This window comes from Anomaloglossus baeobatrachus, chromosome 1 (assembly GCF_048569485.1).
Source record: "Anomaloglossus baeobatrachus isolate aAnoBae1 chromosome 1, aAnoBae1.hap1, whole genome shotgun sequence".
Lineage (NCBI taxonomy): Eukaryota > Metazoa > Chordata > Amphibia > Anura > Aromobatidae > Anomaloglossus > Anomaloglossus baeobatrachus.
Window position 1 is genome coordinate 209,027,702 of NC_134353.1, and position 22,400 is coordinate 209,050,101.

At 42.5% G+C, this 22,400-nt stretch overlaps 2 protein-coding genes across 3 annotated transcripts in view; one reads left to right on the forward strand and one right to left on the reverse strand.

Moving 5' to 3' along the window:
• LRBA (LPS responsive beige-like anchor protein) overlaps positions 1–22,400 on the forward strand; it is an 805,540-nt gene that overhangs the window by 432,823 nt on the left and 350,317 nt on the right. For both annotated transcript variants that reach the window (XM_075347936.1, XM_075347944.1), the window contains exon 37: positions 1–55. This exon is cut by the window's left edge and continues 82 nt beyond it. In XM_075347936.1, coding sequence (XP_075204051.1) covers positions 1–55 — 55 coding nt within the window. The remainder of the gene's footprint in view (positions 56–22,400) is intronic.
• Positions 4,229–6,281, reverse strand: MAB21L2 (mab-21 like 2). The gene has a single exon (XM_075347925.1). It carries the CDS (start codon positions 5,809–5,811, stop codon positions 4,732–4,734), a length of 1,080 nt encoding a protein of 359 aa, XP_075204040.1. The 5' UTR covers positions 5,812–6,281; the 3' UTR covers positions 4,229–4,731.

Below are 22,400 nucleotides of genomic sequence, written 5' to 3' on the forward strand. Positions count from 1 at the left end.
ACTCTACTTTGAGGTAGATGAGGATGATCCCAACTTTAAGAAAATCGATCCTAAGGTAAGAGAAAGTGACCCACCTCATGTGATGGATGAGCTGCTGTGGAGCAGACCTGCCCAGTCCTCTGCACAGACCAGCACCAGCTGTATACAATGAGACAAACTGGTAACATTCCCTGCAGGCCCCTTACTGTACATTCCCTGCAGGCCCCCCGACTGTACAGAACCTGGCGGCCCCCCGACTGTACAGAACCTGGCGGCCCCCCGACTGTACATTCCCTGCAGGCCCCCCCGACTGTACAGAACCTGGCGGCCCCCAGACTGCGCAGAACGTGGAGGCCCCCAGACTGCGCAGAACGTGGAGGCCCCCAGACTGCGCAGAACGTGGAGGCCCCCAGACTGCGCAGAACGTGGAGGCCCCCAGACTGCGCAGAACGTGGAGGCCCCCAGACTGCGCAGAACGTGGAGGCCCCCAGACTGCGCAGAACGTGGAGGCCCCCAGACTGCGCAGAACGTGGAGGCCCCCAGACTGCGCAGAACGTGGAGGCCGCCAGACTGCGCAGAACGTGGAGGCCCCCAGACTGCGCAGAACGTGGAGGCCCCCAGACTGCGCAGAACGTGGAGGCCCCCAGACTGCGCAGAACGTGGAGGCCCCCAGACTGCGCAGAACGTGGAGGCCCCCAGACTGCGCAGAACGTGGAGGCCCCCAGACTGCGCAGAACGTGGAGGCCCCCAGACTGCGCAGAACGTGGAGGCCCCCAGACTGCGCAGAACGTGGAGGCCCCCAGACTGCGCAGAACGTGGAGGCCCCCAGACTGCGCAGAACGTGGAGGCCCCCAGACTGCGCAGAACGTGGAGGCCCCCAGACTGCGCAGAACGTGGAGGCCCCCAGACTGCGCAGAACGTGGAGGCCCCCAGACTGCGCAGAACGTGGAGGCCCCCAGACTGCGCAGAACGTGGAGGCCCCCAGACTGCGCAGAACGTGGAGGCCCCCAGACTGCGCAGAACGTGGAGGCCCCCAGACTGCGCAGAACGTGGAGGCCCCCAGACTGCGCAGAACGTGGAGGCCCCCAGACTGCGCAGAACGTGGAGGCCCCCAGACTGCGCAGAACGTGGAGGCCCCCAGACTGCGCAGAACGTGGAGGCCCCCAGACTGCGCAGAACGTGGAGGCCCCCAGACTGTGCAGATCCTGGAGGCCCCCAGACTGTGCAGATCCTGGAGGCCCCCCGACTGTACAGATCCTGGAGGCCCAATGACTGCACAGAACCTGGAGGCCCAAAGACTGCACAGTTCCTGGAGGCCCCCCGACTGTACAGATCCTGGAGGCCCAATGACTGTACAGATCCTGGAGGCCCAATGACTGTACAGAACCTGGAGGCCCAATGACTGTACAGAACCTGGAGGCCCAATGACTGTACAGAACCTGGAGGCCCAATGACTGTACAGAACCTGGAGGCCCAATGACTGTACAGAACCTGGAGGCCCAATGACTGTACAGAACCTGGAGGCCCAATGACTGTACAGAACCTGGAGGCCCAATGACTGTACAGAACCTGGAGGCCCAATGACTGTACAGAACCTGGAGGCCCAATGACTGTACAGAACCTGGAGGCCCAATGACTGTACAGAACCTGGAGGCCCAATGACTGTACAGAACCTGGAGGCCCCCCGACTGTACAGATCCTGGAGGCCCAATGACTGTACAGAACCTGGAGGCCCAATGACTGTACAGAACCTGGAGGCCCCCCGACTGTACAGATCCTGGAGGCCCCCCGACTGTACAGATCCTGGAGGCCCCCCGACTGTACAAAAGCTGGAGGCCCCCCGACTGTACAGAAGCTAGCGGCCCCCCGACTGTACAGAACCTGGAGGCCCAATGACTGTACAGAACCTGGAGGCCCAATGACTGTACAGAACCTGGAGGCCCCCCGACTTCACAGATCTTGGAGGCCCCCCGACTGTACAGAACCTGGAGGCCCCCCGACTGTACAGAACCTGGAGGCCCCCCGACTGTACAGATCCTGGAGGCCCCCCGACTGTACAGATCCTGGAGGCCCCCCGACTGTACAAAAGCTGGAGGCCCCCCGACTGTACAGAAGCTAGCGGCCCCCCGACTGTACAGAACCTGGAGGCCCAATGACTGTACAGAACCTGGAGGCCCAATGACTGTACAGAACCTGGAGGCCCCCCGACTTCACAGATCTTGGAGGCCCCCCGACTGTACAGAACCTGGAGGCCCCCCGACTGTACAGAACCTGGAGGCCCCCCGACTGTACAGATCCTGGAGGCCCCCCGACTGTACAAAAGCTGGAGGCCCCCCGACTGTACAGAACCTAGCGGCCCCCCGACTGTACAGAACCTGGAGGCCCAATGACTGTACAGAACCTGGAGGCCCAATGACTGTACAGAACCTGGAGGACTGGCTGTCTGCATAGAGTATATTTGATCAAAATATCATTTGTATATGGATTCAAACAGTACTATCATTATCCGATTACAGCGAGTCACTATCACTGATAATGATGATGATCTCGAATTGCACGTAGCGATCCTTTACCCTGCTGGGGAATAAGAGAAAATAACAGCTCCGTGTACACTGACAGCCGCCATAGCTGTGCTGCTGGGGAGTGCGGGGTGGATCGCAGCCTGCGAAGGAGATACCATCAGAGATAAGATCGTGTGCACACTCACACTGTGCTGCTTGTTTTTACAACCAAACAGTAGCCGTCACCTCCCGACAGCCGAGCTGTCAGTGCAAGAGCTGTCACTGCTGACTGTGACATCCAGCCATGCTAAGTACCAGGACCGGAGGAGAGTCACAGGCAGCACTAATGTGTGTGATATATACTCACATCTATTACACAAAGTATATAGAATGTGTGTGAGATATAATATATATTCACTTCTATTACACAAAGTATATAGAATGTGTGTGAGATATATATATTCACTTCTATTACACAAAGTATATAGAATGTGTGTGAGATATAATATATATTCACTTCTATTACACAAAGTATATAGAATGTGTGTGAGATATATATATTCACTTCTATTACACAAAGTATATAGAATGTGTGTGAGATATAATATATATTCACTTCTATTACACAAAGTATATAATGTGTGTGAGATATAATATATATTCACTTCTATTACACAAAGTATATAATGTGTGTGAGATATAATATATATTCACTTCTATTACACAAAGTATATAGAATGTGTGTGAGATATAATATATATTCACTTCTATTACACAAAGTATATAGAATGTGTGTGAGATATAATATATATTCACTTCTATTACACAAAGTATATAGAATGTGTGTGAGATATATATATTCACTTCTATTACACAAAGTATATAGAATGTGTGTGAGATATAATATATATTCACATCTATTACACAAAGTATATAGAACGTGTGCGAGATATATATACTCACATCTATTACACAAAGTATATAGAATGTGTGTGAGATATAATATATTCACATCTATTACACCAAGTATATAGAACGTGTGCGAGATATCATATATACTCACATCTCTTACACAAAGTATATAATGTGTGAGATATATATTCACATCTTAACAATATATATGTGTGTGTGTGAGATATGATATATATAGTTAGTATAAAGATGTAAATATATATGTGTATATATATATATATATACATATATATATATTGTGTATATATATATATATATATATGCATATAAATATAAAATGTGTGATATTACCATATTTGCACAAGATATATAGATATATGTATAATGTGTATACACATCTTCACACTGTGTGTGTGTATATATACTTCTCATTTTTATACTTAATAAATTAGTCAGTGTATGTGTATATATATATATATATATATATATATATATATATATATTTATTATATACACACACACACATATATCTATATATACACATATATATGAAGATTCATGTGTTACTGTGTATATATAATATACAGAATGTAGGTACACACATCTTTTTATAATATATATATATATATATAAGAAAGAGAAGTATAACTATTGTGTGAATATATATTAGTCCGTATCACACATTATTTGTTACCCTGTAATTTCGCTTCAGCATTGGCTTAGATGAGTTTTCTCGGGAGTTTCTTCGGTGTTTGTGCCCGGTCGGCATTAGTCCCATCCCCATGTATGTAGATTCCGGTGCCCCGGGGCTCACACACACTCAGGACAGACAGGGCTGATCTGGACGGTTTTTATTAGTCGGTATTCAGACGTGGTGTCGGCTGTGCACAGCCTGACCTTGGCACTGTATCATACATAGAACTTTTAGAAGAGACATTATATAGTTTAAATAATTTTTTGTTCACTTAGTGACAAACATTCAGGCAAAATAATAAAAAAGAACATGGCTACATCTTATAGGAAATGTACCTTCCAAGTCCGATTGCTTCTTGTGGCGGATTCACATTGTCTGGAAGGAGAGGGTCCCCCCATCTCCTCCTGTGCAAGGAAATGTCCCTTCAGAAGGGCCCGGTCCTGGCAGAGATCTGGGCACAATAAATACAAGCTGTGGAGGCCACTCTCCCCCGGTCCCTATGTGCAGTGTGGACGGCAGGTCCCGGTGAGATTATTGCTCAGGTGATCGCTGTCCGCAATGTCTGAACTGCAAGTGCATAAGTGAGCGGTGCCCACCGAGTGTGGCGGCCGGCAGGGGCAGCTCTCCGGCCGGCAGGGCTCAGGCTCAGAGCTTGTCCAGGCTCTTGGGGTTGGTGAGGATCTCCCGGGCCAGCCGCCACGTCTGTTTGGCCGCACTCTCCAGCGCAGAGTGCGGTTTGCCCTGGAACAGGTCGAGGTTGGGCAGGAAGTAGTGCGGGCAGCGCCGGCACTGCAGGCAGGAGATGAGCTGCAGCAGGATGCCGTTCAGCCGGTCCCCCAGGCAGGCCTCGTCCCAGTCCGTCTCCCGGGGGTGCTTCTCGCACTCGTACAGCAGCAGGGTCTTCATGTGGTAGTTGTGCAGCGGCTGTCCCGGCAGCTCCAGGTGCCGGTCCCGCAGGGTCTTCAGCACGGACAGACACTTGTTCCTGCAGCCGCCCAGCAGCAGCCGGTTCTCCGCCTCCGCAAACTGCAGCACCCAGGCGTCGCTCTCCGCGGAGCTCTGCTTGCCGGTCAGGGAGTAGCATTCCTTGGACAGCAGGTTGAAGCCCTCCGCCTTCACCTCCGCCACCCTGTTGGGGCCGGGCCAGGGGATGTGGGGCAGGGGCCACTGTGCCGCGCTGCGGGGCCAGATGCCGGTGCACTTGAAGGCCGGCGTGATCTGCACCACGTAGCGCTCCCGGATGCGCAGCCTGACCTCACTGGTGTCCGCGATCATCTTCACCACGTCCCGGTAGCTGCACTTGTCCACGGCCTGGGCCACCAGGGTCTGGAAGCGGGAGCGGATCTTGCGGGCGGACAGGTACCCGGAGGCCGTGATGAACTCCACCCACAGGGACATGCTCCGCTTGCGGCCATCGCTCAGCTTCAGCACGGCGCAGCCCGGCAGGGAGCCGTCATCCACGAAGTTGAAGACCCCCATCTGGTTGAGGTAGAGGACCACTTCGAACTCCGTGGGGGACACCACCTCCAGCCCCTCGTAGCGGGCGTCGATCTCGGTGAGGGAGCTGATGAAGCGCGGCTCCTGCACCTCCACCTCCTTCAGCACGTCGGACACCACCTTGCACACCTCCCGGATGGTCTTGGCGATGGCCGCCTTCCTGGCCTGGCAGCGCTCCGTGTAGTACTTGTTGAGCTGGTAGACCAGCTTGGCCTGGGCGGCGATCATATTGGGGCACAGGTCCGGGCTGTACACCGGGGGGTCGCAGTAGGCTGAGGGATCCAATGCTTTGGTGACAGGAGGTGCCCCGCGCTGCTGGTGACCCTGGCTCAGGGGCTGGTGGCTGTTCTCCGTGGCATCATCTCAGCCTGGGCTCCTGGGGTTGGTGGGGAGCACAAGTTGCCCCTGGTGCAGGAACTGTAGCACAGGCCCAGACTGGCACATGCAGGGGTGGCACAGGCGCCCACCCGGCTCCAGCTACAGCGGAGTGTCAGCACCGGGGCCGGAGTTACTTAGTTTTATGAATGGTCCCAAGGCCCTGGAGGTGGGCGGGGCCGGCTCCCTACAATAGAGCGCCGAGCTGTCAACGCCTCGGCCAATCAGCGGCCGCCCCGGACAGCGCAGCAGAGGAGTCCGAGCGGGAGAGCTGCACTGCACCGCCACACCGGGGGACACCGGCCGGCTCCCCGCACACAGGGGCCCGGGGAGACCGCCAGCCCCGGCCTCCACCCGTACGTGGAACACGTGTGACGTCCATGCCCCTCTTACTGCACATCTGTTTCTGTTTGACATTCGTCTGATCACCGGGGACAAAACCAGCGCGGAAAACTCCAATAAAAGCGGAGCGATCCCTCGTGTATCCGCCGCTGCCTCCGTTATTATTAGTTTCTGAGTGCGATCCTTCCCCACTGGACCGGGACTGAAGCCTGACATCCGAGCTGATCGCGGGGTCTGTGCGGCACCGGCGGAGAGGACCGTGCACGATATAGTCTATGTGCAGCTCACCGGATCCGTTATCTAAGAAATAGAATGAGATTTGTGCAATATGTCGTGTATTTACAGAAGATCAAACAAGTCATCATGCCAGGGGCTGAAATGCGATTTCTGTATTTATAAACGTTTAAAATGTCTGTATACATATTATATATATAAATATAATCTGGTTCGCTTTAGTTTCTAGCTGTATTTAAAATCTCGATCTCCCTCTTTCCTCTTGTCTGTGTTCACACTGGTGCAGTTTCCTGTATTTGTCTGGAATTCGATCTGATACATTTATCTGCTCATCCAGCGTATAGCAGTGTAGTCAGAAAAGTAGTGCAAGTCCCGTATAATCTGGTAATGCCAAACAAATGCTAATAAAATATATCTAGCACACACACATTATATATACATATATACACACAGTTTATATTTCTCTATCTGTTATTACTCGTATACCTGTCTATAGCCCACGTGTGATTTCTTCCTGCACACGGTTAATAAATGGCTGCTTCATCCCGGGTATGAGCAGGGTATTCTCGCACATGGCAGCAGTCCTGCCCGGGTGGAGGGCTCCTGCAGCAGAGGGTTGGCCCTGCCACATACTGGCAGGTGGTAGCTGTGCCCCTCTCTATGCACCGTGCAGCGGCTCCTGATCGCGTCTGTCCTCATCGCCAGGTTTCTCCCTCTGGTCTCTTGTTGATTGTTGAAAGTTTGTGTCCTTGTTTTGTCTTCTTCCCCGTGCTCTGCAGTGTGGCTCCCGGTGCCCATCACACCGCACACTGCTGCCGAGCTGCACATGTTACATTCACTTGTTAATCAGAATTGCATGTAATAATGTAGTGTCCGTATGTAATATACAATCCTGCATAGAAATGTTAACTGTTTTGCTGGTTTATTTAAAGGGATTTAAATATCTATATTAATTTAGACAGAATGTACATAAATTTAAAATATTTTATAATTTAATCACAGAATGTAATCATTCACTGTTACCTCATTGTCTGTATTAATCTCCAAAACACTCTTTATAATATATCACATATTTTAAATACTGCTACAAATTAAAGAAAACTGTGTGTGTGTGTGTGTGTGTGTATATATATATATATATATATATATATATATATATATATTCATGTTTTTATTTATATTCGTGTGTGTGTGTATATATATATATATATATATGTGTGTGTGTGTGTGTGTGTGTGTGTGTATATATATACATAATATATATATTTATATTTTTATTCATGTATGTGTATATATTTAATTTATATTCGTGTGTGTCTATATATCGAACTATACATTTATATTTATTTGTATGCATATATCTGTGCGTGTATATACAGGATTGTGTGTGTGTATATAATACTGTGTGTGTGTGTACATGTATGTGTGTATATATATATATATATATATATATATATATATATATATATATATATATATATATCATAATCTACAAAGGTAGAATCACACACAATAGTGACAGTAAGGATCCCGTGTGTGTGTGTATGGTTTTATTTATATATATATATATATATATATGTATATATATATATATGTATATATGTATATATATATATATATATATATATATATATATATATATATAGATATATATATATATATATATATATATATGTATATATGTATATATATATTAGTGTGTGTGTTTGTGTGCATATATTTGTACGATTGTATATATGTTCATATTTTTAGCGGTGGTTAAAAACAAATACATATTTATACATGTGCACATACATAGATATGTGTGGGTAGTTTGTGTGTGTGTATATATGTGTATATATATATATATATATATATGTGTATATATATCTATATATATATATATATCTCCTTATGTAGACATATGTGTGCGCGCATAATTATATTTGTGTGTTTTATATATTTATAAAAAGTGTTTATATATTTACATAATGCATGTGTACACACACAATTTTTTTTTATATAATATATATATATATAATCTGTAAACACTCACATATATAAAATATAAATATACGTGTGTTTTTAACCTTTTATAATATGGATATTTCTAAACATATTGTACTTTTCTGTATCATTCTGCTGACACTTTTGTTAGTTTTGGTTAAATATATTTGTAGAGGAGAAAGAGGGGGGAACCCCAAAGCTGTTTCCATTAGATAGAAGTGTATCAGGAATCCCGCCCCTTGTGCAGGGGGAGCTGGGTGCTAGGACCGTGCAGTACTAGTCCGTCATCTCTAGGATGTGTCCTTCCTTCTGATTTCATTATTTTCTGCTTGTATTCGATGCACTGATGGTAAATGAATGCTGAATTCTTCTACAATACTGCTGCTTCCTAATACGTGATAGCGATATGTACAGTGGAAGTGCTGAAATCACGCGCAACAAAACTAATTACTGATATATCACAAATGAAGAATTAAAGGAATTGTCAGTTTTTATACTTAAAATGTTGTTCTCTCTTTTTTTTTTTTTTTTTTTTTTGTAATGTTTCGTCTTCTGGTAATTCTAGCAGATTTGTTGCTGTGTATTCTCCTATATGGCACATTCCTAGGATTTGGCTGTTTTGGTTTTAATATTAAATATTTTTCTCTTTATGGATTGTGGCAATATTTTCTTTTCCAAGATGTTTTCCTTTTGTTTTATTCTAAGCTACCATTCTGTAGAGGTATCTTTTCTTTGCTCTGATCATTCCTGTTCGGAGGCTAGCTTTTTGTGTCCTTTCCTTCTTCCCATCATTTCATCTGCTGCTTATGAGAGTTCTGTACAGGATCGTATAGTGTCTGAATGGCAGTGCTGCACTGGGTATCCCATTCTATCCATATAGCTCTTATATGCCTGTGGGTGGAGATCATCTCTGACTGCTTAACTAATCTTTCTGATGTTTTTTAGTCTTGTTATTTTGTAGGGAGGAATAAACTATAAAGTTTACAGTCCACATATTTCTTCCAAACGCTCCCATACCCATACCATTTGTGCCTCCCCTATTTCCTCATAGACTGTAAGCTTACGAGCTCACTCCTCCTAGTATCTTAAATTTGTCATTTTGTATTGTCTCATATTGTCTGTATATGTCTACTCTGAATTGTAAAGCGCTGCGGAATATGTTTTCGCTATAGAAATAAAATGTATTATTATTATACCATTTGTCTAGTGGGACGTTGCAGCAGTTCATGTTTGGGAATAGACGCTTTGTGACCTCAGTGTTCCTATATGCTCCTGTATGCAATGAATGCCAATGTATGGCACGCCAGAAAAACTAACCCCCCATATGGGAGCTGACCACAGGTATTCAGCATTAGGTGGAGTTATTTTCGACACTGGAAGGCAATGTAGCTCCTGTATACAGCAATGCTGTGTAGATATATACAGACAGTACAATGTCTTTGTATTTTTATTTCCAAGCTATATGAAATAATTAATTTTTACTAATGGAGAGAGAATGGCAGCCTTTCCCTCACTTCATCGCAGGATGTAAACCAGCTGTGTAGGCCCAGTCCTGCCAGTCTGTCTGCGGTTTTCTTATTATTATCTCTGGATCCTAAGGAGCCTTTCTGATTTTCGGCCTGGTTTGGTGGGATGACATGAGCTCTGGATACAGTGGAAGCACTTTGATCTATAGCTCTGCTCCCTGGATCTGGACACTCTCCATGCCCTTTCACTTCACTATCAGATAGGGACAGATAATGGGTTGAGGTGCTACCAGATGCATAGCTCATCACTGTATCGGGGCTGTACACAGATCCATCACGGCTCCATTACACCTACCTTTTCCTGCTGATCCTGCTTTATGCCTCTAAACTGCAGCAGCTAGCTCCTTTTTTTTTCTATGTTTCACCCCCTGGCTTTTTGGTATGTACATTTATATATGAACTCTTCTGCTAATTTTACGTCCAGAGCAGAAGACCCTGTGATGACCTTCACGTCATATCTTTATAAAAAGCATGTAAGACATAAATTTGCAGCCATGCTCAGATTTTCTGAAGAAGTAACCAGTCCAGGGTGAATAATTTATTTTTTTTACTCTAAAAAATAATATATTCAGTTTATTATTACATTTGGTATGTGACTTGTAAGAAGTGGTGATCAATCTTTGCTCTTTAGATTCACAATCTGAGAGCCACAGGCTGCAAATCTCCATTTTAGAGAGTATTGTGCCTTCCTTTTTTTATTCTATAGTTTAATCTCTCGTTATAGGCTTAAATTAGATCTAATAGATGGACTCTCAGGTGCTGAATACTGTAGTATTTTTTATTTTATTTTTTTACACAAGTTTTAGGATTTTTCTCATGATTAAGAGCAAGGTCTGCCTTTGCTCAAAACGCGTAGGCTGCGTCTTCTGTCTACATATTCTTTAATACGTTCTTGTATCACAGCTTTAATTCTTTCCATTAAAAGCAATGTTTTAACTTCATCTTCTGCAGATGCTGGATTTTTCCTCTTTCTTCATAGGATTTTTGTATCTCCTTCACTACAGAGAAGCAATTTCTCTATATTAAACTACTTTCTCTTCTATCGACTCCACGCTAATCACTTGTGAGCAAAATCTTTACATACTTTTTGTCTGGCGGCCAAAATAACCATTCATAAATTAGTCAGGCATTATCCACATCTCTCAGTGTATATTATTTTACAATACGGTATAGGATATTTGATATAGGTTGGACTGAGAAAGTTCTAGGATAAAGGGACTATTTGATCCTTCTTTTTAGAAATAATGTTTCACTTGAATTCTATCTTTTAAAATTGCAAAATTAAAATTTCAACTTGTCATAATTGATTTCAGCCACTATTAAGGCGATGTGCCATTCATTAATCATTTGCACATTTCATTTGATTCCTGCACACGATCCCTGTATAGTACATTTTAATGAGGATACAGTATTGCGGTTTTGGTCCTCATTCAGATGTCAGTGATTTTTCTGGTACTCAAAAATTGAGAGCGCTTTAAATACAGCTATATATAACTAACCATAACTATTTGGTTACCATCAGTGTTTCATCGATGATTTTTTTTTATGTCCCTCCAACCTCGTGCCGAAAAACTGCACAGCTTCTCTTCTCCACATAATGGCATCCATGTGCTGTAATTTCCATGGACACATAGATTTCTATAGGTAATTTTGATCCATGACTCATTTTTTGTTTGCTCACACACTGTCCACTAAAAAATACACTACTGCATAATTATAATGAGTAAGTGCTCTAGTGGCAAAATACAATCCTAGAGTACATTAAAAAAGTCTAAATGGGGTATTATAGTGAGCCCCCTTCTTTGATTAGCTTTAAATGTATAGTAAGTAAAGAGAAATACATGTTTGTAACCCTCCATGCACAGTTCGGCTATGTGCGCACGCTGCATCTTTGTGGTGACCACAAAGATGCAGCGTTTTTGACAAAAACGCATGAAAAAACACATGCGCTTTAATTAATTTTTTTACTGCATTTTTGCCCGGTGTGTTTTTTAAGTCAAATCTATTAAATGGAAGGGCTCAAAAAACGCATAGAGAATTGAGATGCTGCATTTTTTAAGTCCCCACAAAGACGCAGCCAAAAAAACTGCAATGTGCGCACAGCAAAAACGAAACTTCCTAGACTTTCCTCGGGAAGGAAATGCATACAGTTTTGCGACAAAAAAACTGCACCCAAAAAACACGGAAAAACACGCAGCGCGCGCACAAGGCCTTATTAGGTATCGTCATTTGTATTTTTAATGATTCATTTCATTATTGATCATCTATAGTGCTGTCAGTCCATAAAGTTAATAAACCTGAAAACTGAATATTTACGAAAGTGAGGTTTTATTTTTCTTAGCATATCAGTATACACAATTATTAAGCAACTAAATGAAAAATGTAAATTTTCCAAACTCAATAGTTTATTTAAAGTGAGAATAATAACCAAACAATTAAAAATGTCCAAAAATAACTCTGATAGTTTAAAATAAAAATATCCGCGACCAATATAGCCACTCTTCTTTTCAGTAACACTCGTAACCTTTCCATCCATGGAGTCTGTACGTTTCTTAATCTGATGTCGATCAGTTTTTTTGGACAGCACCAGCACGACCTCCAGGGAGGTGTACTGTTTTCCTTCACAGTAAATCTCCCATTTAAGAAGGGCCAACAGGTTCTGAATAGGGCGTAGGTCAGGTGATGAAGAGGCAATGTCATTATTCTTTAACCTTTACTGTCTAGCCAAGCAGTGGACATGAGATTAAGCATTGTTTTGTATAAAAATCGTCATTTTCTTGAAAGATGGAGGCTTTCTGCTGAGCCACTGCTTGAAGAAAGTGTCTTCATAAATTTGGTAGATTAGTGACTTGATTTTGATTCCATCTTCAATTCGAAAGGGTCAAATTATCTTTTCTTTAATCCCAGCCCATAGCCCTACTCCACCTCCACTTTGCTGGTGTCTTAGTTGAAATGGAGCACTGTGCTCATTACTTTTATCTAGCCATGGGCCCATTCATCTGGTCTATCAAAAGTCACTCTCCTCTCATTCGTCCATAAAATCTCTGGAAAATCTGTCTGCAGATATTTCTTGGCCCAGTCTTGACATTTCTTGTTCACGATTATTGTACTGGTCTATGTATGCCCCTTTTTCACATGTAAAGCACCATGGAATAAATGGCACTATAATAATAATAATAATTTCAACTCCTGTGTCTTGCTCGGTGGTGGTCAGATTTTAGCCTTCCTTACCTCGGCCATGTCTCTGAGCACTGAACACCTTGTACTTCTGGGCTCTCCAGGGAGGTTGCAGCTCTGGAATATGACCCATATAATTTCCTTAAAAATATATTTTATTATAGTTTAAAACTACACCAAGAAAATATTGTGTAAACAGACAGCAAATAAGTTTTGGACCCTTAATGATGAAGTGCAACATTGTGGGCATAAAAATCCTGTTAATATAGATACCATGCAACACCAATGATCCTGTGAGTCCCTAAGCCTTAACCTGGTAGTGCCTAGCTGTGGAGGTTGGCATCCTAAAAATAGGCTATGTGGCACCCCCTGCTCAGATGTCAAGGCCCTAATATGCTAGACAAATAAGTAGCAATCCATAATAATTAAAGGTAATGACTATAATGGTACAAGTCCGGTATCATAGAGTAATGGGAGCCAGGTCTGCAAGGATTAAAGTAGATATAACTTGTGCCCCACGATAACCTGGCATTCATTTATTGTGCCTCAATGCGTTTCCCCATAAATTCAGGGTCATCAGGAGACTTGTTATTTTACGATTAAACAACAGGTGACAGGCCCATCATGGTGTGTCTGTTGATACGGTAGTAATGAGCTTTAGATACACCTCCTTAATTGGGGTTATGATAATTCCCGCCTTCAGAAGCATCTTCCTGTTCATAGGTATAGAACAACAGTGTCTCCATAATCTGCAGTAGCCATGCATTGGTTGGCATGTCTATAACTGTTGGGCACTAGAGGTCCATCTCAGATCCAATCCGCGCATATTGCACATGTATAATAACAAAATGTGTTCCAGGCTGGAACGCACAGAAATAAAGATGCGATGATGTTGATGCAATCACGTGTGCGGGACCACAGGTACCCTCATGACTCTTTACGCATGATCATGCATGCCGGCCCGGGTATTCCCAAAATCACAATGTTGTCATGTAATGTACATGTGTATATATTTTCATTTCTGTTAATATAACTCATTTTAAGGCCTTGTTCACACACTGCATTTTTACCTGCGTTTTTTTTTGCAGTTTTGCTGCAGAAATGTTTGCAGAAAATGGTTGTAACCTATGTAAAAAAAAAAATAGCTGTGTGCACACTGGGTTTTTTTTCTCAAGAGAATTCTTTCTGCAGTATTTCTTGAGAAAATGAATGTGTTTGTGTCACTTCTTTTCCGCAGGTACCTGCTTTTTTGTCATAGATAATGGTAAAAAAACGCAGGGACCAACCCATTGAAAAAACGCACCAAAAACGCATCAAAACTGCGGTAAAAATCCTCTTTCTAGTGTGAACAAAGCCTTATGTCTGTCCATATGCACATATCACACTCCCTTCCTTGTTCCCCCAAGGATGATCCCAAAGGGTCTATTTTACCCTTCAGTTGCCATTGGCATCCTCCTTTAATAGTTTCCGTTCATGGTCTGTGGTGCACAGGGCAGTACTTCTCTCAGCTGGCTCCCAGCCACCATAGCTATGCTCTGGGCTGTGTCTTCTACTGTGAGGTATATTGTGGAAATGGGCAAAGTCTCCTTCATTACAGTGCAGAGCTCATAACAGGAAGCAAAGGAGCGATATACTGCAGAATGAGGCCGTGTACACATTGCTGAGATGAGAGATATACTATAGGATGGGCTATGTACATGGAGTTGAGAGAAGAGATGTACTGGAGGAGGGGCTCTCAATACAAGGGGATGATTAGAGGAGAGATATAACGCAGGAGGAGACTGAAAGGTGTGATGTTCTGCAGGGTGCACCTCTGTATACAGGATCTGAGATTAATTCAGCCTGTTTTTTTTCATTTGTTTTTTTTTTCTTTTTTTCCCGTGGTGCATAGATACCGGTGATAATGAAACTGTAAATGGCACTCTATTGATGTAAATTACAGCTTATTTTCATTTGCTTTATGCATCAAAAAAGTAGCATTTTCACAAAACTAATCTGTCAGTATCAGGCAATAAACAGAATTCTGTACAAGAGGGTTGACCTCTGCTGTAAGTAGGTAAGAATGTTAAACAATAAGGTAAATATACTGATATTGATGGCAGAAGATAAAATCCATCCGGCACAGTACTGAACAGGGGCAGACAGAGCACAAAAGCATAAAGTGAGTTCTACACTTAGATTAGTTTGAATATAACTCTGGATGAAAGGGGGCCCGCAGCACTGAGGAGAAGCAAGTGCTACTGGAAATTGTTTTAAAAGATAAGAAAAGGATTGCTCATAAGGGTTAGATTGAAATTAAAAAAAAAAAAACACAGGTGCAAGACAAAAACTTTAATTTGGGCTTAGTCTGTACATCAAGAATAAGTTTGGATTTACTGTGCTTTGTTAAAAATAATAGTTATATAAATAAGCCTATAAAGGAGACACGGTAACTTGGAAGTTTATGGTTAGTGCCTACTAGTTTGATATTGGTTGACTTTATGTAAACCGTTGTCTGTAATTACTGAACGTCTTGCTAGTGTGACAATCATTAGCTGTTGGTAAATATTATTGACGTCCTGTGGGCGTGCTAACATGCTAATAAATGCAAAGCTTCAGAGGATTGTCGCACTCATCTGTGTTGCCATTGCGTCCCAGTCCTGGATTTCGGCTCAGTGCGCATGATCACAGACTTTTGGTCATGCAGACTACATAGGGTGGAAGCCAGGACTTGAACACACAGCTTCATAGCGTGCATGACCGCCGGGTGTAGGCGTCTTGGCTTCAAACCCACTTAGTGCGCATAACAGAAATTCCGGGATGATGTGCACTGAGCCGAAATCAGGACTCTGACACGATGGCAGCAGAGAGGTGAGCGCGACCATCCTCTGACACTGTGCATTCATTAATACGTTAGCATGCGCACAGGGACGTACTAACATGCTAAGAGGCCCGACTAGCCAGGGGAAGTATCGCTCTCACGACTAGTCGCTGGCCTCATGAGATCATATGGGATCTTAAGAAATACTTTTTCTAAAGATCCCTTTATCTATGCTACTAGATACAGGGACTGTTAGGCAGGGATTAGCAATATGCACCCAGATCTGCTCATGGTTCTGAGTGCATATTGCACTTGACGGGTTCGCTTTAAAAGGAGTATCTATTTTTTGTCTAAATATATATGTTGATTAATTTCTTAATACTTCAATAATTGAAAGAAAAATATGGCCTCACATTTCCAGATATCCTGTCATTGCCATACTTTTTCCCCCCATTCTTGGTGTGGTACTGAAACACCAGTGAATAACTGATTCCAAAACCAGTGCCTCAGTTGTTCTATTCAAGTGGTCCAAAGACTGTAACATGTTTGGCGATTTTTTTTTTTCTTTCTTCTTTCAAATAAAATCTATGGGCGCTGGATCAGTACACAAAGTGCAAAATGTTTTACTATATAGAGGCTGATTCATCAATGCTTTTAGGCCTTAAAACTGGTGTATAAATGATGAAAAGTCACAGTTTTGAAGTGCGCTGCTGAAATGATTGAGGTCAAATGATCAAAAATGATGGTGTTTTGCACATCAGAAATTTTTGGGGCGCAACGCACCATGGTGTGCGCCATCTTGAAGAAGCCCCGATCACATTAAATACCATGTGCATCTTTATTATTTGGCACTTTATGTTTTATCATGGCTGGCATTGCCTGATTGTGCGCTCCAAGAGTCTCGATGAATCGACCATCGGTCTCGGTGTGCCTGGCTCGGGCGGTAAACAAGTGATAAATGGAAACCTGTTGGAGACTGCTCTTATTTTTCTACATGTATATATTCATATAACAGTATTATTTGATTTCATGATGCCCATTTTGCCAAGTGTTGTCCTGCTGCTTTTAATGTGTCCACAGATAGGCAAACACTTGGTGAGTCTTTGTTTATAAGGCTTCAGTAAGGAATTTCATGTGTGGGTGACGGAAGGGTCCTTCTGTTGTGTGTTCCAGGGCTTGCCCCAACTGATAACACCCTCGTTGGCGTGAAAGTGCAATGCAAATTATGACAGTTACAACTCTCTGTTTTGTGTAACTTGTCAGTAGATTTCCTGGCTCTGAGCCCGTGCGATGGTGTTTCCAGCCAGTCCATACTCACCCTAAATTCTAAAGGTCACATTTATACTGGCAGCCTAGGCAGGGCCTAATTGATGAGGAGGGCAGAGACAGAATTTACTGTTCTGCTGGCTAGTTTTATATCGTTGTCCTGAAAGCATTAGGCGGTGGGAGCCCTTTCTCATGTAAAGGCCGACCCCAGACAGAAACTGGCAATCAAAGGAAGCAGTCACAGGAACCAGTGCAAGCAGGCTATTGATTTTTCTGTTAAGTCTAAGTAGTTTGTTGGATGGGTTATGGGTGACGGAGGCAGATATGTTGTTATTGATGAGTCCTAGAACACCGGTGACATGACAGCCTCATATTTCCTTTAGCAACCGGTAGTCTTTCATAAATCTAAACTCCTTTGCAGCAATGCCGCCAAACGAATGAAAAATGATAGTGAGGATGATACTATTTACATATTTACAAAAATAATGTAAATATTTGTGAAAGTACACATAATGTTATTGTCAACATAAATTATAGGTACGCACTTTGTGGTTGTTCTTATACTATATATATATTATACTTAAAATGTATGCGGTTTGTGAATAAATCTATGGTTTCACCATTCCCATTTATAGTTCTGAAGTTTTCTGTGCAGCGGATTAAATGGAACATGAGATTGACATTAAAATACACCAATTTACCTTGTGCATAAAAGTTGTTCATAGCCGTAGAGTCTGGAGTTTATGCCACGAAGATACAAAACAGCAACAGCTCTGCGCTTCCTTGAAATATAGGCGTGCAATTAAGATGTTTGGACTCTACATAAACACAGCATGCATAAATAGTTAGAGGAAGGTTAAGTTACCGCAGAATGGTTTGGGTTTAACTTCACCCATGTTGCTCTGCATTTAATCAGAGTACACTGCCACAGCAGCACACCAATAACACATTGCCATGCCTAATCCGCTTTTAATTCCTGGTTTCCTTTTCCTGATTTCAATGCCTTCAAATAGGAGACTATAAAATGGCTCTTAAAAGTTGTGCGCGCATTCTGATGAAAATCTTCAGTTTTCCCCTGCTACATTTACCTCTAAAGCAATGAAACAGTCCTTTCCTGCAATAATGAACAACATGTCCTGGGTTAATTACAGTTTATTAGGGGGTATATAATAAAAGAAATAGATAACATTTTTCAGAGTTATGACTTGTTTTGACATTTAAATTGGTGGAAGTTTTTTTTTTCTTTCTATTAAGTGCAACAAATACTAAAATAAGAAAAAATAATTTCAGGAAACGTTTTACCGTGAGATCATTTTATACATTGTACTTTTTTTTTATGTAGACAGTTCCATTTTCGATCATTCTTTTTTTTAGTCCGTTTCTTTGTCGTGGTAAAATGGCACATGCTTTTTGATTGACTTTCAGGGGAAAAAAATGAGTAAGACCAAATGAAATAAAGCAGAAGACTAAATGTTTTGAAAAACTTGCCTTAAATAATTCTTGAGCTGGTCTCTTGTTTAACATTGCTGGTGATGTTACACAGGGCTGTTTCAGGAGAGAGCTGCCGTGTTCGGAAGCCGTGCTGGTCGGTCAAGGTTCCTGCATGGTTTCATTTGTAATGTTATGTGATCGTTTTGATGAAAACATTAAGTAAAATAGTAACCATGATGATTATTTCTAGATTTTTGAAATTCAAACACTAATAACATTTTTTCCTTTTTTTTTTTTAAATATATATAAAGAAAAGTGTTTTGCATGAGGTCTGGCTTTTTCTAGCATAGGTTGTGTACTGCCATACCCAATATATTAGAGCTTCCTAACCTTTAGTGTCCTACTAATATGAAACTACAATCCTCAACTTGTCAAGGGTCTAGTTTTCAATAGCTGGAGAACCACATGCTGTGTTCCTTGTGAGTGTATGTTGGATTCTTAACTTAAAGGGGTTGTCCACTACTTGGGCAACCACTTCTCATCCCCCTTGTTTGGCCCCGTAAAATTAAATAAGCCTATTCTCACATACGGTGCGACTGTGGTTTCAGCAATGTCTGAAGCTGCATTCCCAGGGCCCATGTGATATTGTTATGACACATGGATCTATGACCAATCAGTGCTGGCTTCCTTCACCCTGCCTTTGGACATTTGAGCAGGAAGTCAGCCCAGCTCAAATGTTCAAATTCGGGGAGACAGACATTGGGTGCTGATTGGTCCCAATGCTCGCCTGTCATAATGTCATGTGGGCCACGGTACGCGTCTTTAGACATTACTGGAACCACAGCCGCACCGGAGGCTTATTTTTTTTTATGGGGTGAACAAGGGGGGTGAGTAGGGGTTGACAACTAGTGGACAACCCCTTTCAATAAAACTTGACACTCAAAATACAATGAAATGAATTGTTGCATTCAGTAAGGGTGTTTGCAATTCATAAACAAAGATGTTTCGGTCTTATAGACCCTCTCAGCAAGCAGTGGACACCGCACTGCAGCACTGTACAGCTCTGGCAAAAATTAAGAGACCAATGCAAAATTTTCATTTTTCAGATTTTTCGCTTTATAGGTATATTTTTGCGTAAAATGTAAATTGTTCTTTTATTCTACAAACTACTGACGACATGTCTCTGAATTTCCAAGCAATACATTTTGTATGTAATTTCTGAAAATGAGAAATGGTCACAATAACAAAAAAATGCATTGCTTTCAGACCTCAAATAATGCAAAGAAAACAAGTTCAGAATCATTTAGAAACAACATTACTAAAGTTTTAACTCGGGAAGAATTCAGAAATCAATATTTTGTGGAAAAACCATGATTTTTAATCACACCTTTCATGCGTCTTGGCATGCTTGCCACCAGTCTTTCACACTGCTTTTAATTTAAGCAGTTCATCTTTGTTTGAAGGCTTGTGATTATCCATATTCCTCTTGATTACATTCCAGAGGTTTTCAATGGGGTTCAGGTCTGGAGATTGGGCTGGCTATGACAGTGACCTACAAAAGGAATGGCAAATGGCAGCTGGGGTGCAGTGCACGGGAAGAACAGTTCGTAACATGATTCTAGAGGCAGGGCTCAAGTCATGTAAAGCTAGGAAAAAGCCTTTCATCAATTAAAAGCAAAGTAGAACCATGCTGAAGTTTGCCAAAGACCATAAGGATTGAACCATAGAGGACTACTGTAAGGTAATCTTCTCTGATGAGTTTAATTTGCAGCTTTGCCCAACACCTGGTCATCTAATGGTTAGACGAAGACCTGGAGAGGTGTACAACCCACAGTGTCTTGCACCCACTTAGAAATTTGGTGGAGGATCGGTGATGATCTGGGGATGCTTCAGCGAGGCTGGAATTGGGCAGATTAACTTTGCGAAGGATGTATGAAGCAAGCCGCATACAAGGTTATCCTGGAAAAACAGTTGCTTCCTTCTGCTCGGGCAATGTTCCCTAACTCTGAGGACTGTTTTTTTCCAGCAGGCCAATGTGCCATGCCACAAAGCTAGGTCAATGAATGTGTGGATAAAGGACCACCACATCCAAAACCTATCATGGCCAGCACAATCTCCAGACCTGAACACCATTGAAAACCTCTGGAATGTAATCAAGAGGAAGATGGATAGTCACAGCCATCAATCAATGAAGAACTGCTTAAATTTTTGCACCAGGAGTGGCATAAGGTCACCCAAAAACAGTGTTAAAGACTGGTGGAAAGTATGCCAAAAGCCAAGACGCTTAAAAGCTGTGATTAAAATCATGTTTTTTTCACAAAATATACTAGGTGCAGAATTATTAGGCAAGTTGTATTTTAGCAGATTTTTTTTTATTATTGATCAACAACTATGTTCTCAATCAACCCAAAAGACTCATAAATATCAAAGCCTAATATTTTTTGAAGTTGGAGTGTTGTTTTTTTTTAGATTTGGCTATCTTAGGAGGATATCTGTTTGTGCAGGTTACTATTACAGTGCAAAATATTCAGAAGAACCCCGGCACACAGAATGGAAAAAGAGATATCCAGTCAATGGTTCTTTTTAATATGCTTGTGTTTTTATTCAAGAAGATTTTCATAACATTCAGTGTGTATCAAAAAGGACGGATATATCCGTCCTTTTTGCTACACACTGAATGTTATGAAAATCTTCTTGAATATAAACACGAGCATATTAAAAAGAACCATTGACTGGATATCTCTTTTTCCCATTCTGTGTGCCGGGGTTCTTCTGAATATTTTGGACAATTTCTTTCTCCCGTGCACCAGAGCCTTGGGCAGTGGAGCGCAGCTTATCTCATTTTACTATTACAGTGCAGACTTATTGGGCAACTTAATAAAAACCAAATATATTCCCATCTCACTTGTTTATTTTCACAAGGTAAACCAATATAACTGCACAAAATTTAGAAATAAACATTTCTGATATGCAAAAATAAAACAAAAAAAAATTAGTGACCAATATAGCCACCTTTCTTTATGATGACACTCAACAGCCTACCATCCATAGATTCTGTCAGTTGCTTGATCTGTTTACGATCAACATTGCGTGCAGCAGCCACCACAGCCTCCCAGACACTGTTCTGAGAGGTGTACTGTTTTCCCTCCCTGTAGATCTTACATTTTATGAGGGACCACAGGTTCTCTATGGGGTTCAGATCAGGTGAACAAGGGGGCCATGTCATTATTTTTTCATCTTTTAGACCTTTACTGGCCAGCCACGCTGTGGAGTAGTTGGATGCATGTGATGGAGCATTGTCCTGCATGAAAATCATGGGTTTTTTGGGTTTGTTTTTTTTTTAACAATACCGACTTCTCCCTGTACTACTGCTTGAAGAAGTTGTCTTCCAGAAAATGGCAGTAGGTCTTGGAGTTGAGCTTCTCTCCATCCTCAACCCGAAAAGGTCCCACAAGTTCATCTTTGATGATACCAGCCCATACCAGTACCCCACCTCCACCTTGCAGGCGTCTGAGTCGGAGTGGAGCTCTCTGCCCTTTACTGATTCAGCCTCTGACCCATCCATCTACCCCATCAAGAGTGACTCTCATTTCATCAGTCCATAAAACCTTTGAAAAATCATTAAGATATTTCTTGGCCCAGTCTTGACGTTTTATCTTCTGTTTCTTGTTCAAAGGTGG

Excerpts from the sequence above, each read along its gene's own strand:
- MAB21L2 (XM_075347925.1), bottom strand. The coding sequence starts at position 5,811 with ATGATCGCCGCCCAGGCCAAGCTGGTCTACCAGCTCAACAAGTACTAC.